This window comes from Megascapheus bottae, chromosome 28 (assembly GCF_031878675.1).
Source record: "Megascapheus bottae isolate mThoBot1 chromosome 28, mThoBot2.hap1, whole genome shotgun sequence".
In the NCBI taxonomy this organism is placed as follows: Eukaryota; Metazoa; Chordata; class Mammalia; order Rodentia; family Geomyidae; genus Megascapheus; species Megascapheus bottae.
In genome coordinates, this window is record NC_143536.1 from 10441908 (window position 1) to 10459099 (window position 17192).

The following is a 17192-nucleotide window of genomic DNA, read 5'->3' on the forward strand; positions in this document are numbered from 1 at the left end:
GCCGCGGTGCGTCGGCGCGCGGAGATGATGTCACCAGCGCGCCGCCCCCCGCCCCCGTGCGTGGACCGCGGCCGCGCGGGCTGGTGACGTCAGAGGCCGATGGCGGCGGCCGAGGCTGAGGCCTGGCTGACGGTGGCCCCGCGGAGGAGGCCTCGCTCGGCGGCGCGGCGGCGGAGCACCTCGGAAGCTCGAGGCGGGCCGGCGGAGGTCGAGGCGGACTGCGGAGGCGTGCTTCTTCGCCTCCGGGAGGCCGAGTGAGTGCTGACGGCGTGGGGGGCCGCCGTCGCGGGCTGGGATTCGCGCCCGGCCGAGGTGGCAGTGGCGGCGGCTGCGTGGGAGCTGGGCGGCCCCGAGAGACTCGTAGTGTCTCTTTGGAGGGGACGGGTGGAAATGTGACCTCGAGGACCCCGCGGCTTATGGTCGTACAGCGAGCCCCTTGCACGAGCCGCGATCCGGGCCGGTGTGAGCAGCATCTGATGCCCGAGGGCCGTTCATTGGCATTGCCCACCCGGAAGAGCCCGGTGAGGACGCGATCACCGGCATCCGCCGGTGCCTAACGCTGCTTAACGTAGCCCTCGGGTGCCACCAGTGTAATGTGTGGAACCAGATCTCAGACCCAGGCTTTAGTGGCTTCACAACTCGCCTTTCCATTAGTCTGGACTCTTCTGCCCCCTCCCTCTTTACCTCCAATAGCTTTCCCTGCACGATCCATTCTCAGCACAGGAAGCCCTCATTAATGTTCTCCACTGTTGTTATTATGTATTCTCACCTTTATTTACTTGTAGTTCTAGTCAGGTTCGTTAAATAACAGCTTTAGCTGGGCACCGGTAGGTCACGCTTGTGATCCGAGCTATGGAGAAGGCTCAGATCTGAGGATCGTGATCGGAAGCCAGCTGCGACCAGAAAGTATGTGAGACTGTTACCGTCACTAAATTACCAAATAAACCGGAAGTGAAGCTGTGGCCCAAGTGGTTGAGTGCTAGCCTTGAGCAAAAACAGCCCAGAGACCACATTCAGACCCTGAAAATTCCAGGATCGACACTAGGTAAACAACAGCCTTAGCACTGCTCCACATCAGATCAGTGTATGAAGGGCCATCACAAGGGGGAAGGAATTAGGCTAGATTTGTTGGTTCCTCACCTCTGGAGTCAGGGTTACCCAAAGGTCACCTGTGACTAGAAATTCCTGGCTGATCCAGAAAAAGCAATTTTCTACATCCCTTGACATTATTTCCCACTTGACTCCAAATCTCCAGGAGCTCCTGTGGGCTGTGATCACCACTGGATGGGCAAGTGCCTGGCACTTTGCTTGCAGACTCCAGTTTCCAAAGCCCTCTCATAGACATTGGACTCCTTTACCCCCTTAAGAATGTGGGCAGTCTCTGGACTGTCTCTCCCTTCCTCTCTGAGCCTCCTGAAAGCTGTCTCAAACTTATGGCTTATTGATTCCAATTCACTGTTGAGTTTGTTTTGCTCTGGACTTGTGGAGATCAATTGACTTGAATAAAGAAAGTCCAAACCCTTCGTTTTGTCTCGTTTTGCTTTTCTCTAGAATTATTATTTTGTCCCAGGCCAGGATTCAAACTCTTGATCTGATTCTTTCACTCATTGGCTGACGCTCTACCACCTGAGCCATGCCTCCAGCCCCTCAGGGGAAGCCATTTTCGAGTACCTGTTAAGTGTGCGTGTTAATCTACTTACTCTGCCCTGTCACTGCATGGTAGGTACAGTTCTTCCCTCATTCTGATGAGGAAGCTGAGGCTAGAAAGACTGGATCAAAGTCCTAAGCCACCCTTCAGTCTGCAGGTTTTGTGTACCTGTGAGGCCATGTTAAATCAGATCCCTCCCTGGGAACCTGGGGGTGCCCACGGGAAGCCCTTTTTGACCTCCACAAGTGTACCCATCCTCATCCATTCCCTCCCATCCCTCAAGGAGGGCGGGCCCTGTGTCAGGTGGCACATCATGTCATTCTCAGGCTCTCAGCTGTAAATTTATTGGGAGATCTTACTATGTTTTTCTCCACAGGAATGACCTGCTTATCTCTGATTTCTGGAGTTCAGCACTAGGTGGGTGCCCCCTGGCTGAGGGCATGGGAGGGAGGAGGGCCTGAATATGGACTGAGAAGGGAATGCTGTTTTCATCTGAGGACATGGTGCTTCATACCGCTTGCTTTGTGCTGGGTTCTGAGGCTGACTTACTCCTGATACTGAACTAAAGCTGACCCTGTAGCTCCATCGCAGGCATCATGGCACGCATCACTGTGGTGTAATTTTATCAGTGACAGGTAGTTAAGTGCTTATAGCAGTATTTGCCTACTGCAGAGGCAAGAAATGCCCCATTCCTGCTGAAACTTTGCCCCAGCTGTTTTTCCCTGAGTGAACTTCCATATGTTTGTATTTAGCACACAGAGAACACACCTTCATCAACCTTTTTATTGCATAGGCATTTCCCTTTGTGTTTTAGTTATGCATAATTGCAGTGAATCACTTTTTGCACAAAGCTTTTGCCAAGCTTAGTATGATCTATCCGAATGTATTGCCAGTGGTGAAAGGGTTAAGTGAACCATGTTGGTGATTGGTGACTTAAGTTTTCATCCATCCAATGGCTGTCTTCCAAAAAGATTCTCTGATCAGCAAGGAGCTGTTTTTTGTTTTGCTGCTTTTGTGAACGTGTCAGTCATTCTAGGAGGAAACTTTCCTAACCTAGGTTCTTATGAGAAAATAGACTGGCTACTTAGACAAAGTCCAAACCTTACCATTGAAGTGTATGGTTTTTGGCTTCTTTTATACAGGTTTGTCCACCTACAGTCAGTATCAGTACAGTGAAAAGAGGGACAAATAAACCTACATGTGCATGAGATGATTTGTTTTCATTGCACACATTTCCTGTGTGTTTTTAGTTCTCTATTAAAGACATTTCAGAGCCTAGCCTGCATGTACTAGGAGTGTTGCTAAACTACTTAACATCTAAAAGGTTGGCTTTAAATAACTTTTGTCTGGGGCCCACTTTGCTGGGTGATTGGCTCCTGGGGTTGGAGTGTACCTTCTGAATGCATCTGGGGGCCTGCTCTTTCAGAACCCATCAGCCAGTGCCTTGCAAAGCAGCTGCAACAACTGAAGGCCCCAATAGAGAACCTCTCAGAAGCCCTTGGAAACCTGTGTCTTCGCTCACCACCAGCCGAGTCAGCCAGGGCTGCTGGCGGTGGTTCCAGAGGGAGCCTGGCCTCAGGTGCCTGCGGGGTGCGGTGTGTTTGCTATGGGCTGGGGAACTTCGCCTCCTGCATCACAGCCCGCACTCAGCTGGCGTTTCTGCTCCTCCTGCTGAAACAGTGCCAGGTAAACCTGGTGTCCCCTTTCCCCTTCCTCCCCTGGACTTGCACACCATGTGCTTCAGTGGAAGTAACTCTTTCTCGCCCCCCTCCCTCCAGATCCCCAGAAACCACTGCTGGGTCTATGATCCTCTGTTTAGCCAGCTTGAAACTGCGGTTCTGAGCGCTCTGGGACTGGCTGTTCTCAGTGAGAACGAGGTGTGTGGTTCTAGAAAGGAAGGGAGGGGGCTGTGGAAGAGCAGATTGATCCTAGGTCTACAGTCACAGGCTGGCCTTGAGCTGGGGCCGCTCCTCTGTCCTGGGCAGACCTGTCCCAATCACCTGTGACTGCACATGCTAGGAAGACATGCACACAGCTTGAAGTTGAGTGTGTGGAATGTGCAATCCATGGCTGCTGCTGGGGCAGCCTGGAGACCCCAAGCCAGGTCTTTGGTGCTGGAATGGAGCCTGGCCCAGGGCCCAGGCATAGCCAGTCTGAGCAGACACCTGGGAGCAGGGACTCTAATCCTGGTCTCCTGAAGCAAAGGTCTCTAACTTGTTTTTTGATGTGACAATGACCACTCCTCACCAGTCTCTTAGCTTGTCCTCTAATCCACTAAGCTGCCACTCCTCACCAGTGGCCAGCTTCTGGGTGTTTTGAGATAGTGTTTAGCTCAAACTTGTGGCCATCCCAGCCTCAGCCTCCCCAGTGCTGGGATTACAGGCAGGACCTCCACGCCCAGCCACCATTAGATTCCTGTCGCCTGTGCACTGAGCCCTCCGAGAAGAAATGAATCGAGCACTGACATTAGGGAACAGTCACCACAGGATGCAGGGCCAGCCAGTGAGCCACACGAAGCGTGACAGTGCCCCTCAGGGATCCCAGAGGTGACCAGGCTATGCTAGGATTCAGCAGGATGTGACTGACTGCAAAGGACCGAAACCATTGCCCCCTGCCCAAAAATCCCCTTGGTTAGTGGGGAACATGGTGCCCAGGGACACACACACACACACAGTCTTGTGTAATTGCACAGATGTATAGGCATCTTTTAGCTTTCTGTCCCACCTGACATCCCCTGGTATCAGCCCCGCCGCTGCTTCCTACAACTGTGAGGAGTCAGGGGTGGGGCTCACAGTTGTGCCTGCCGCACACAGGAAGGGAAGCGGAGTGTGTGTGACCAGCCCACCATCTTCTACATGCCACACTGCGGGACAGCCCTGTACAACAACCTTTTATGGAGCAACTGGTCAGTGGCCGCCCTTTCCAAGATGGTGGTCATTGGGAACAGCTTCACGGGCCTCAGGGACAGGTGAGCTGAGTGGGTCCCCCAGAGGCTGAGCTGCTGCACACCAGAAATGTGAAGGGCTCACAGATGTGGGTCCCAGTCAGGCTGGCACAGGTTGTGCAATCTGTTCACCAGTCCTTTCTCCCTGCTCTTTGGACAGGCAGAAGTTTGCACAGCTGTGGCATTTCTAGACACAGGGCTTCGGTGCCTGTGTCACATCATCTACCTTTTAGCCACCCCACGTCCCTGTCTCCCCAAGCCCTTGCTAGGTCAGGTCATGTGGCTTTCACGTTGACTCCTCCTGATGGTATTTATTTCTAGGACGCTGACAAGGGTTCTGCACAAGAATTACCCGTATGTCGCAAAGGTAGGCACTGAGGGAAGGCTGGGAGGCATGGTGGCGGGAAGAACTCTCCCACAGCTGGGCAGTCCCTGTGTTCCCGAAGCCAGGACCTCTCCGTGCCTTCTCAGTTGGTGTGCGCCATGCCCACAGTCCTTAGGGCCTCCATGTCACGTCGGGAGACCCTTGTCCTCACTGCTGCAAAGGCCAGCAGGCTGACGAGTGGGCCAGGACCACCAGCTCAAGGGTGCGCTGGGGACTCACAAGTGCTTCACTTGGACTTGTGCACGCAGATCCTGGGGGGCCTGGAGGAGCTGCAGCTTCCACACACCCCGCGGTATGCAGACACCTTCAATGACACCTCCGTGCACTGGTTCCCAGTGCTGAGGCTGGAGCAACTCCCCGGGGACCTGTGGGACTTTCTGGAGGAGCCAGATTACCAGGACTGTGAAGACCTCGAGATCATTAGGAAGAAGCCCGCCCAGCTGGCCACTGCCAGCCCAAGCCCCGGTGCCACAGCACAGGGGCCATGCTGAGAAAGGCTGCTCACACAGGGCCACACATGTGGCCTGTGGGTAGCTGTCTTGTTTGGGGACAGTGAGGTCTTCCAATGCCATCTTGCTGCTGAAACTCATCCCATGTCCGTCTCGAGAGTGTGTGTCCTGAACAGAGAAGAGCTACCTCCAAAGACGAGTTTGGACAGTTTATTCACAAGTTATCCTCTCTTGGCACTGGCCCGGTGCCTTGGCAGCCTACTTGGCCATGTCAATGAGGCTCTGCAGGGAGGTGGGCACCCAGGTCTTCTCTCCCTGCACGAACACCACACCCCGGTCGATGTAGATGACGATCCGGCCAAAAGTGTACAGCTGTTTGCCCTCGTGCCGCTTGCCGATGACTGGCATGAAGACGATGTTGTGCTCCTCCGCCTTGGTCTCAATGAGGTCCTTGAAGTTCATGGGCACAGAGCTGGCGGCTACGCCGATGCCCCTCTGGGCCATGTTCTCGGCTTCCCTCCGCTCCTGCATGGCCTCGTACTGGAAGTCCTTCCTGCGCTCTGTGTGCGTGAGGTATGCAATGTTCTCCCGAGCTCCTGGCTGCATGTAGGCCCCTGCATCACGGGAGATGGGACAAGGCAGTGGGTGAGGAAAGGCCTCGGGGGAGGGACCTGGCCCAAGGCTGGATAGGCTTGTACAGCTCAGCCTCAAGGCTGTCAGGTGCTAACACAGATCTACAAGGATGGGTGTGGGCCTCTGGCTAAAGTAGAGGAATCAGAACTGCAGCCCTTGGCCTTCAGTTACTCCCCCACCCCACCCTCCTAGGGTCACAGGCAGCTCTGAGTACTTGTTTTTCTGCCCAGGTAGAAAGAGGACCTACTGCTTAAAGGAGCAAGAGGGAAGGCACAGCTGGGGACCCAACTGGGTGGCTGAGGAAGTCTGGTAGGGAGCAGCACAGATGTTCTCCTGCCTCATTAAACAGTCTGTCACGGACCAGGAGCATGGCCTAGAGGTAGAGTGCTTGCCTAGCATGCACAAAGCCCTGTTTTCCATTCCTTGGTACCACATACACACAAAAAAGCTGGAAGTGGTTGCTATGGCTCAAGGGTAGAATGATAGCCTTGAGAAAGCTCAAGTACAGTACCCAGGAATTGAGTTCAAGCTCCAGGACCGGCAAAATAAAAATTAAAATTAAAAACAGAGGTCTGCGGTGATGGTGCCCTCAGGTTGTGTTCATAGGGTAAGGGGGGGAAGGGAAGCTGTCCCTGAGCTTGGACATGGTTAGTAGTGTCAACGTTGTGACTTGGCAGTGAGAGCCTAAGGGTTAGCACCCTAGCATGGGGCCAGGGACACATCACATGTCACTCAGAACCTAGGTGGGATGACTTAACAGTGGGTGATTGAGTAGAGGGAAGGGTGAACTGTCTGCTGGCGGCCACCTAGAGCCAGAGTCCATCCTATCGCCAGGGCCAGGCACTGCGCTGTGCACACGCAGGTGAAGCTGTTCTGTGAGTAGTTGGCCACTCTGAGCCACATGGCATGGTGTGTGAAAAGGGAACGCAGAGCTAGAGGGTCATCAGAACCCAGCTCCCATTGGGAACAAAGCCCCCCAGTCACACTGGATCTGGGAGCAGGGTGAGCTGACAAGCTGCCACAGGTAAGAGAGGAGACATCAGACAGCCTACAGGGACCAGCGTCTACTCACCGACATTGGAGGACACGGCCCTGTTCATGATGTCCAGGGCTTCGTTGAACTTGTCCTTGACTGCGGGGTGAGCCAGAACCTGGTCTGAGAACACGGACTTCCAGCCCAGGTACCACTTGGTAATCTCTTCGTAATTGGGGCTGTTACTGAGCCAGGAGCACAGCACCTGGCAGACAGCAAAGGGGAGGCAACAGTTAACCCTGGTCGATGGCGATGCCTCTGCGAGCTCACAGGAGCACAGTGCCTGGCTCTGAAGAGAGGGAGGTGGAGGCAGCTCGGCAATGGCGACCTTGCTCCCTTCCAAACTCACCAAAGCTAGCCTCAGCACTGGGCTGGGAGGACTGGACGGCCCGGCCATTGGCACATGACACATGTCTAGCACACAGCCATTGTCAGGCCTGAGCAAGACCACTGAACATTATCAGGCCCACTCTGTCACCCCACACAGCAATGTGGACCATGAGGCTTACCTGAAGCCACTTGGGGAAGAAGTGCTTCTCCAGGAGCCCCACCAGGCTGGAGACGGAGATGACCCCTTCCCAGTCCATAACCCAGTAGAAGGCGTCCATGTGCTGTTGGTGGGGGTTGATGACCAGCTCCCCGAGACACATTCCTGCAACACAGTGCCTGGGCTCAGCCACACAGGCAGAGCAATCGCCAGAACCCTGCAGGCTCTGACCTTTCTTAAAAGTCAAGAGACGCAGGTTCTCTCCTACCCAGAAATGACTTGTTAGTCATTTAGAATCAAATACCACTGCCATTTCAAGATACAAATGGCCATCCTGGCACCAGAAGGCCCAAAGGGCCCCATCAGGAAACCATGGGCAGTGAGTAAGCCCTCACTGGAGATTCTAGTGGCTGCTATAGAGCACAGCACTAAGTGCAGAGCACCTCGGGAAATCCTGCTTTGTGAGCCGCAGCTTCCATCCACTGGCGTACTGGCGGGCGGGCGTGCGTGCATGCATGCGTGCGTGCTCCTCCTTCCTTACCCAGCTTGGGCACGATGTTCTTCACCATGAAGGCCTCCCAGGAGCCCGGGGTGAAAACGTCCTTCCAGGGCTGCAGGATGAGCTTGGCGGAGGCATCACTGGGGTGCCACTTCTGCAGGGCACTGGACAGCTTGCTGCGGATGGGCGCGTAGAGCGGTTCCAGCCGCGCCTGCATGAGAGGCAGCCACGGATGGATCCACGAGTGGATGGGTACTGTGTCTGTCAGTGGGTTCCAACTGTCCACCTGCGGGAAGAGGGGACAATGACAGTGTAGTTACCGGCTACCCCTGTTCCTGAAGGAGAACCACCAGACACAATGGCAGCTGAGCTGCCAGGCAGGCATCTTGCATGCACGCTACTTCACCTGAACAGCCACTGGCCAAACAAGTCTACCCATCCATGTGTGAGATCACACATGAACATATCTGGTTTCACTGATGAAACATCAAGAAACTATAAACTGGAGGCTAGGCGCAGTGGCTCACGCCTATAATCCTAGCTACTCAGGAGGCTGAGATTTGAGGATCAAGGTTCAAAAGAACATGAGACTCTTATCCCCAATTAACCTCTAGAAAATGGGAAGTAGGGGGCTTGGCTCAAGCATAGGGTGGTAGCGTTGAGCTGAAGGGCTCAGGGACAACGCCCAGGCCCAGGGGTAGGGTGGTAGCTCAGGGACAGTGCCCAGGCAGAATGCCCTATGACCCACACAAAAAAAATGAGCTATAGATGGGAGGGATGGGGAGACCTATCCATCAAGATGCCCCTAAATTCATCTGTACCACTAAAGACAGTAACAGTAGGGTTTAAAATTAACACACACACACACACACACACACACAAACCCTGCTAACTCAAAAATAAAGTGAAAAGATCTGGGCACTGGCGGCTCAAGCCTGTAATCCTACTCAGGAGGCTGAGATCTGAGAACTGCAATTCAAAGCCAGCCCAAGCAAGGAAGTCCAAGAAACCCTTATCTCCAATTAACTATGAGAAAACTAGAAGTGGTGCTGTAGTTCTTGCACACAAAGAGCCCAAGGCCAGCACCCTGTCCAAAAAGAAAAGTAGAAGGATGAGGAAAAAGGTTCGCCCTGGGGCAGGTTTGGGAGCAGTGGGACAGCAAGGTGATGTGGTGACAGCCGAGTTGACAGGCCACACAGCAGAGGTAAGGAAGAGGAGAGGACTGAGAGTGGCCCCGAGCCCACCTCCTTCTGCAGCTTGGGGAAGATGAGCTGGTCCAGTATGTTTTCCAGGATCCACACGGGGACGATGTGCGCCCAGCTGTCCAGGAAGTCCACCATTGGCTCACAGTTCCTTGGCTGCCACTGGTTGACGATATTTCGAACAAAAGGCATCCAGACTTCCCATATGAGCCTGTGGAGCGAGCAGAGGGACGCAGGGTGGTGGGTGAGCCCATCGCCACCTCTAGACTGAGGAACTAACTGGCCACAGAAGGTGACCTAAAAACCCCAGGGCAGGCAGGGAGCAGTGGAGCCTCTCGCACGCACCTGTGGAAGGCGTCAGCTGAGAGGTCCTGGCCGCCGTGGGACAGGAGCTGGTCATTCTCCAGCAGGCTCTTCCACTTGGAGATGATCTCAGTGCCATAGGTACAGTCCTGTGGAGACGAGCAGGTCAGCGGCCCTCCAAGCCTCCACTCCACCTTGTCCCCTGAGGTGGCACCCCTGCCCCGCTCACCTTGAGGGGGTCCCACTCCTTGAAATAGTCCTTCATGAGCGGGTAGACGATGGCCACGGCAAGGTCCACGCGGTCCGACATGCGGTACTCCTCGTAGTACTTGTCCTGCAGGGTCTGGAAGATGCGGGCGCACTCGTCGAGCGTGAGGGGGTCGGGGCAGTGCGGCTGCAGGCGCCGCTCGCACTCCTCCACCATCTCCAGCACCTTGCTGAGGTTGGAGATGGCCCGCTCCTCGTGCTCCAGCACCTCAGACATCTTCTCCAGCTCATGAGAGAGGTTGACCACCATGTCCCGCTCATACTGCAGCTGCCGGTCGCTCTGGATGATCTCTTGCTCCGTGAGCTCGATGAGCAGCTGCAGGTTGTGCTCCAGCTCGGGCAGCGCGAAGCCGGGTGCCTTGGTCTCCTTGCCCGGCAGCGGAGGCAGCTGGGTGGCCGGGGGCGGCCCGTCATCGGGCACACCGTGCTTGTGGCTGATCTGGCTGTAGCTGTAGTAGACCTTCTGCTCCCGGCCCGTCATGTCGATGACCTGGAGGAGGTGGGGGTGGTTGAGCATGGCTGCCGCCCAGGGAAGCTTCTAGAGAGGCCAGTGTTCTTAGCATGGGATTGCACTGGGCTGGTACAGTTCAGCCAGCCAAGGTAACTGGTGAAATGTCGACAAAGTATTGGGGACGCAGAGGTAGGGGCGATGCTGAGCACAGGTGCCACAACCATGTGACCAAAATATGGCATGGGGAATACAGGGCGTATGCACATGCGCAGAGGCAGGGAAGAGCCAAACAGCAGCAGACTGTGGCCTTGAAACTGGGTAACTGTTTCCTATTTCAGCTTCCATGTCTTGATTTTTTTTTTTCCTTTTTGTCTGGAAGGGGAGATTTCTTGGAGTTGAATTCTGAGCCTTCTGTCTACTAGGCAGTCTACACTTGAGCCAAGTCTCCAGCTCTTTGTGCTTTAGGTCCTACATTTTTGCCTGGGTGGGCCTGGACCGATATTCTATTTATGCCATCAGCTAGGAAGGCAGGCAGGCAGGCAAGCACAGGCCTTGAGTCCATCTCCTGAGTTGTTGGGATGACAGGTATGAGCAAACTATGACACCCAGCACACAGTTCCTGTTTATTTTGTAAATGCCCTATGCACTGCTCTGTTTTGTTTTGTTTTTTTCTTTTTCTTTTTGCTGTCCTGGGGGCCTGAACTCAGGGCCTGAGCCCTGTCCTTGGACTTTTTTCCTCAAGGTTAGCACTCTGCCTCTTGAGCTACAGCACCAATTCTGGCTTTTTTTTGCTATGTATGTGGTACCAAGGAATCAAATCTGGGTCTTCATGCATGCTAGGTAAGCACTCTACCACCAGGCCAAACTCCTGGCCCTGAATTGCTCTTTTTAAGTAAGAAAGACACTGGCTGTTCATTTCTGTTAACTCAGCTACTCAAGAGATTAAGACCAGGAGCAATGTAATTTGAATCCAGCCCAGGTGAGATTTCCAAAGTATGCAGAGCAAAATATGCCATATTGGGTCCAAGAGTGTGGCCTAGTGGTAGAGTGTTTGCCTAGCATGCACAAAGCCCCATGTTCAATTCCTTGGCACTATATACTAGAAGTGGTGCTGTGGCATAAGTGGTAGAGTGCTAGCCTTGAGAAAGCCCAAGGACAGTGCCAAGACCCTGAGTTCAAGCACCAGGACAGGCAAAAAAAAAAAAGGCACGCTGAAGATGTGACTTAGTGGTAGAGCATTCATTGTGAGCAAGGAAGCCAACTGAGAATACAAGGTCCAAAGTTCAAGCCCTGGTACTGGCCCATGCATACACTACTCACTCATGCACACACAGACAAGCATCAGGCCCATACCTTGACCTGAGAAAGCTCCTTCTGGGGGGCGGAAAGCTTCTTGCTGACCCTGCCCTTGGCCTTCAGTTCCTCTACCGTCTTGTAAGAGTACTTGGGTTTCTTCTTGCTCCCGCCGGGGTCTTTCCTCCACTGGCTCAGCTCCTTCTGGAACTCCTGGGCACAGGCATTTCATCAGTCTCCACATGCCATGCCGCTGCATAATCCCCCAACCCTATTATAAATGCTGTATCCAGGCATTTTCTAGCTACCAGTGCCACTTCTCAGCACACCATAGCGGCCCGGGTTCCATGAGTCCATACCTGGGGCCTATGCCCACCCACTGGGCCACAACCCTATGCATCCCAGAACCTGATCTATAAGCTGGGGGGTACACAAGTGGTCAGAGGACAGCACCCACCCCTTCCCCCAGGCCCAGTCACCTCCTCGGCCTCCTCCTCGGAATCCACCACTGGGAAGTCTTGCAGGGACTGTGTGGCCCGCTCTGAGCCGTACGCCCCCACTGCACCTTTCCCCTTCCTCTGCTTGGCCTCAATTGGGTTGATGATGCCTGACAGAAACACAAAGAAGAGGGGCTTCAGGCTCAGTGGCGTGGGGGTGTGGATCACATTCGGGAAATTCAGAGCCTGACTCTCCACTGCCACAGCGCCTTGGCACATTCAGCTCATTTGTGTGTGTGTGCAAGTGTCCATTCTCCCCCCCGGCTCACTGCTTTTGTGGGTGGGAAGAGTACAAGTCGTCCACAAAGGAAAATCACAGAACAGAACCTTACACTCCAGCACGAGCAGGTGTCTCACAGCAAGTGGGAAAACCCAGAGGAAATAACTATCCTGACTGGAGAAAGCTTGCCAGTGGCTGGCCTGCCTAGGAGGGGCTTTTATACCGTCGGAGCACTGCTAGAAACTTAAGCTTTCTCCTGATAGCAGTTACAGGCAGGACCGCAGAGTTGAATGACTTCTACTCCGCTCCTCACACTCAGTGCTACAGAAATTCCAGTTACAGGATCCACCTCCACGTTCTTTCCAGCTGCTGGTCTAGAACACTTCCCATACCGTCACGAGGTGCTGGCTCGTGAGAAACAACTGGATCCTAAAGACGGGTGCTAAGTTGGGCTGGGGTGGTGTGAGGATGGGAGAAGGCTGAGAGGGAAGCAAGACAGGATTGGCTCGGCTTGACCAATGCTGGCTACTTATCTTGGCCAGTGATAAAGCTATGTACAGTGACTCACTGATATTTCCACAAGATGGAAACCCTGTGAGTAGGGAATGCAAGCTTGGGTCCCTTTGGGCCCAGGAAAGTTCATGAAGATGAACAGAGCGGTGGGGTGGCAAGTAACAGTAAGTGGTAGAGAATGCTTCCAGGTGAAAGCCTTGGGCACTCCAGGGACTGCTTCCAGGTGAAGGCTATAGACAATGCCAGAGACAACTACACACAGCTAACCCACTACAAGGAGCCGGCCGGCCGGATGGATGGCTTCCCGGGGGGCTCACGCCTGTAATCCTAGCTACTCAGGAGGCTGAGATCTGAGGATCAAGGTTCAAAGCCAGCCCGGGCACAAAAGGACCTGAGACTCTTATCTCCAATTAACCTCTAGAAAATGGGAATTGGGGCTTGGCTCAAGGGTAGGGTGGTAGACTTGAGCTAAAGAGCTCAGGGACAGCGCCCAGATTGAGTTCAAGCCCCATGGATCCTCCCACTGCCGCTCCCCCCCCCCCCAAAAAAAAAGCACTACAAAGGAGAACCTAGAGTTTTAGGTGATGATGTCTGATTTTTAAATGTTGGTATCAAGTTCAGTTTTTAACAAACACTGGCTAGGTCATAAAAGCAGCCTTTGTGTCAGAGACAGACAGGTTCCTCCTCCTCCTCCTCAGGTAAGTGTCTCATGAAACCTGCTTGTGAGACAGCAAGGTGGTGAAGGAGCACGATTCTGGCTGACAAAGCACTCGAGTGGCCACAGTGCTTTATAGAGGGGAGGAGCCCCCACCAGGCCTGAACATGGAGGACTCTGGCCTGGACTTACCTTGCGCATTCTTCCCCAGGCCCCGGCCAGGGACATAGCCCATCTTCTGCAGAAGCTTCTGCCCGATCCCTTTCGTATGTCTCTCCCAACTGCCGAAGTCCATGAAAGACTTGCTCCCTCCCGCGAAGCCTTTCTGGCTGGGCTTAAAGTTGCCTCCCTGCAAAGAAGAAAAGCCAAGACTGAATTGATAGAAAAAGAGAAAGAAGAAAAATCTAGCCTGGCAGTCAGTGACACGGGTCAGGAAAGGGACTGACGTAGAAATTGGCTGCGTACCCAGTGCCCACTAGCCTTTCCATATACACCCAGGATATGCCTGGACCAAACAGCCAACGAGGAGCATCATCCAGGAAAGCATTGCACACAGGACTCTACCGTTTTCAGTTTTTTTGGTCCAAAATCCTTAGGGAAGTCTTCCTGCCTGACAGGCTTCTCTTCCTCGTCAGAATCTTCCAGCTCTGCCTCCTCGGCTGCCCCTTTCTTGAGCCCAGCGCTGATGAAGTTCACAGGTGCAGAGTAGTCGCGGGCCCTGCAGGCAGACACCCAGCCCCCAGATCCATAAGGAACACTCACAGCAACCCCTCCTGCAAATAGCTCACTAGAAAACTCTTAAGATTTGGAGTACCTCACAGGATGTCTTTAAAAGAGCAGCACATTTATTGATATGTCAGAAAATCAAAAGGGCCCAAAGCTGGCTCCCTGTGATCAATATTTGATGACAAATATGATGAGATCAATTCAGATCTTTAGCTGCAGACTTTTACCCCAATCAGTGCAGTGTATTATAAACTCAAAATGTGATGTGAAAATCTCACTTTTCCATGTACACTTGCCAAAACTCATTTACCTTTACATGTATTTGTTTTAGACATGATTCCAACTATATAAAATACTAAACAGGAGTAGACAGAAATTCTGATGCACAAAAACCATACAAGTGCTGGGTGCAGTGGCTCAAGCCTGTAATCCCAGCTACTCAGGAGATTGGAGGACCTCGGTTCAGAGTCAGCCTAGGTACTACAAAGCAATGAGACTCTTATCTCCAACTAATCTCTAGAAATTGGGAAATGGGCCTATGGCTCAAGGGTAGGGGGGAGCCTTGAGCTGAAGAGCTCATGGACAGTACCCAGGCCCCCAGAATTCAAGCCCCATGACACCCCCACACAAGAAAAAAAATACAAGTAAAATTCATTAAGATTATATGAAGCTAGAATAATAATTACAAATATTCCAAGAGCCAGGTGCTCACGGTCCTGCAAGCCTAACTACTCAAGAGGCTGAGCTCTGAGGATCATGATTCAAAGCCAGAAAGTCTGTGACTCTTTTTTTGTGTGTGTGGGTCATGGGGCTTGAACCAGGCCTGGATGCTGTCCCTGAGCTCTTCAGCTCAAGGCTACTGCCCTACCCTTGAGCCAAGCTGCACTTCCCTGTTTTCTAGAGGTTAATTGGAGACAAGAAGTTCAGGTCCTTTTGTGCTGAGGCTGGCTTTGAACCTTGATCCTCAGATCTCAGCCTCCCGAGTAGCTAGGATTACAGGTGAGAGCCACCAAGCCCAGCAGTCTGTGACTCTTATCTCTAATAAATCACTCAGAAAAAGCCAGAGGTGGCGCTGTGGCTCAAGTGGTAGAGGACTAGCCTTAAGCACAGCGGCTCAGAGTCAGCACCCAGGTCCTGAGTTCAAGCCCTAGGACATGAAAACATAGAAAAATCAAATCTAATGTTGAAATAAAGTGATAATTTATAAAAACGAGCAGAATATCAAAAGTGATTCAATATTCCCATAGCACTGCCTGATTAACACTTGTGTCATCCTCCAGAGTCAGGGCTCCAAGAAGGCAAAGCCAAGTAAGAGCATGAGACCTAGGAGCCAGGCCCAGATATTGCCCAATAAACAGCTGCTGCTGAACTTGGTAAAGAATGGCATGCTCACCTGCATAAGAAGACTAGACAGGACCTACACACAGATGGCATAGACACTCACACCTTCCCTGACAGCTGACGGGATAGCTGGGACTCAACCCCACAGAAGAGCCTACAGGGACCGTTCCCTCAATTCTACCTCCCTGCTTCCCTGGAGAGAGGGCAAACAGCCTAGGACAAGCAGTAGTACCGTTTGCCTCCAAAGCTGGGCCTTTCCTCATCGGAGTCCCGCTCGGCCCACACCCCGTAGGTGGCCTCTTCCTTGGTCTGCCAGTGGCGCTGCCGGTTGGGGTTGAACTCATTTTGGAGATCCCAGTCAGTGATCTCGAAGTTCTCCCGCTCGTCATCATCGTCGTCGTCCATTCGGCCTTCTCCGTCCCGGTACAAGTGGGACAGTGACATGGCCAGTCACTAAACAAAGGGACAAAAGGGGCACCGACTAGAGCAATTCCCAGGGCACCACAGGAGGATCCCCTGGGAGACTCCAGAACTTCCTCCAAATGCAAAGCCCACTATTACACTACTGCTACCATTCAAGAGCAGACATTAAAATCCTAGTCCAGAAAATCATCAGTACTTGGGCAGAAGGTGGAAATAATCATGAACACTCCTTTAACGTTTACACCACTGTGGCTTGGAATACACACCCCCTGATGTGTTTTCTTCTGCCCTGAACCTTTTCTTCTGCTATTTATGTGCCCTCTCAGCCCCTGGCTTGAAAGGTTTCTTTCAGATCTTATCAAAGGATACATACGCGCGCTCAGTACCAAGGAACAATTCCATTTGCTGCCTTCTCCCAGGCGGGACAACTCCGCCTTCTACCCCTAATGTCAACGCCCCTGGCTGGCAGGAAGTAGCCGAAGAGAACCTACACTGCTATCAAAAGCCTGGAATGACAGGTTTGCGCGGGAAAGGTATTCCCGCTGCCCGGCGCTCTCGCGCTTCGCGTGCTATGTACGCTCCGACACCGAGCGTCCGCAGGGCTGGGATTCGAACTCGGGGCTGTGAGCTCGGCGCGCCTCACCCGTCGCTACGATCGCTAACGCTCACTCCCTTCACCACAAAGGCGGCCCCAGCCAGCGGAGAGAGGCTCTGCTCCCCGCACGCACTTCCTGCGGCCACGAACCCGAGATCAGAAGCGCGCGGCCGGGAAAGCAAGCCCACCGACCCACGGGCCCGGCTGGGAGCCCGGAGCGCCCCGCCCGGGCCGCGGCTCCGCCCAGCCCGGCGGTCCGGGTGGAAGGCCGGGGCCCGGCAGAACGGCCTGCGAAGCCCCGCCGCCGGCCTCTCCGCGCGCTCGGCCCACGCTCACCTCTCTCTGGGTGCAGGTCGTCCTCCGCGCTCCACAACGCTGCGCGTCCCCAGCCTTCAGACTTCCACCACCCCGGCGGCAGAGGACCCGGATGTGCCGGGCCGGCGCGCCGGAAGTGACGTCTACGACCGCCGCGGCGGCGCGCCTGTTGCCATGGCAGCGGCAGAACGCGAGGCCCGGAGGCTTCCTGGTGGCTGCGGCCTGAGTTGACGAGGCTTTGGCGACGTTTTGACCTTGCCCCGCCTCGCCTGCGCTGCCAGCGGCCACGCGCAGTCCGGGAAGACGGTCTTGA

General features: G+C 53.9%; 2 protein-coding genes across 2 annotated transcripts; one reads left to right on the top strand and one right to left on the bottom strand.

The window, feature by feature from the left end:
• The first annotated feature begins 29 nt into the window (after positions 1-29).
• On the top strand, positions 30-5471 carry Srrd (SRR1 domain containing). The gene is made up of 7 exons (XM_090320360.1): positions 30-254; positions 2025-2065; positions 3075-3334; positions 3427-3525; positions 4462-4616; positions 4914-4959; positions 5226-5471. The coding sequence occupies exons 1-7, from the start codon at positions 100-102 to the stop codon at positions 5466-5468; spliced, it is 999 nt and encodes a 332-aa protein (XP_090176486.1). The 5' UTR covers positions 30-99; the 3' UTR covers positions 5469-5471.
• Positions 4889-16985, bottom strand: Tfip11 (tuftelin interacting protein 11). Its single transcript, XM_090320356.1, has 13 exons — positions 16901-16985; positions 15779-15999; positions 14044-14197; positions 13672-13828; positions 12074-12201; positions 11655-11807; positions 9813-10340; positions 9626-9732; positions 9323-9491; positions 8121-8364; positions 7602-7744; positions 7132-7297; positions 4889-6040 (listed from the first exon to the last, which is right to left on the bottom strand). Exons 2-13 carry the CDS (start codon positions 15988-15990, stop codon positions 5685-5687), a joined length of 2517 nt encoding a protein of 838 aa, XP_090176482.1. The 5' UTR covers positions 15991-15999; positions 16901-16985; the 3' UTR covers positions 4889-5684.
• Positions 16986-17192: the final 207 nt, after the last annotated feature.

Coding starts and splice junctions, on each gene's coding strand:
- Srrd (XM_090320360.1), top strand. CDS start 100: ATGGCGGCGGCCGAGGCTGAGGCCTGGCTGACGGTGGCCCCGCGGAGG. Junction 255..2,024: donor CTTCGCCTCCGGGAGGCCGA/GTGAGTGCTGAC, acceptor TTTTCTCCACAG/GAATGACCTGCTTATCTCTG. Junction 4,617..4,913: donor TTCACGGGCCTCAGGGACAG/GTGAGCTGAGTG, acceptor ATTTATTTCTAG/GACGCTGACAAGGGTTCTGC.
- Tfip11 (XM_090320356.1), bottom strand. CDS start 15,990: ATGTCACTGTCCCACTTGTACCGGGACGGAGAAGGCCGAATGGACGAC. Junction 13,829..14,043: donor GACCAAAAAAACTGAAAACG/GTAGAGTCCTGT, acceptor TCTTCTTTGCAG/GGAGGCAACTTTAAGCCCAG. Junction 8,365..9,322: donor TCCCCAAGCTGCAGAAGGAG/GTGGGCTCGGGG, acceptor CTCTTCCCGCAG/GTGGACAGTTGGAACCCACT.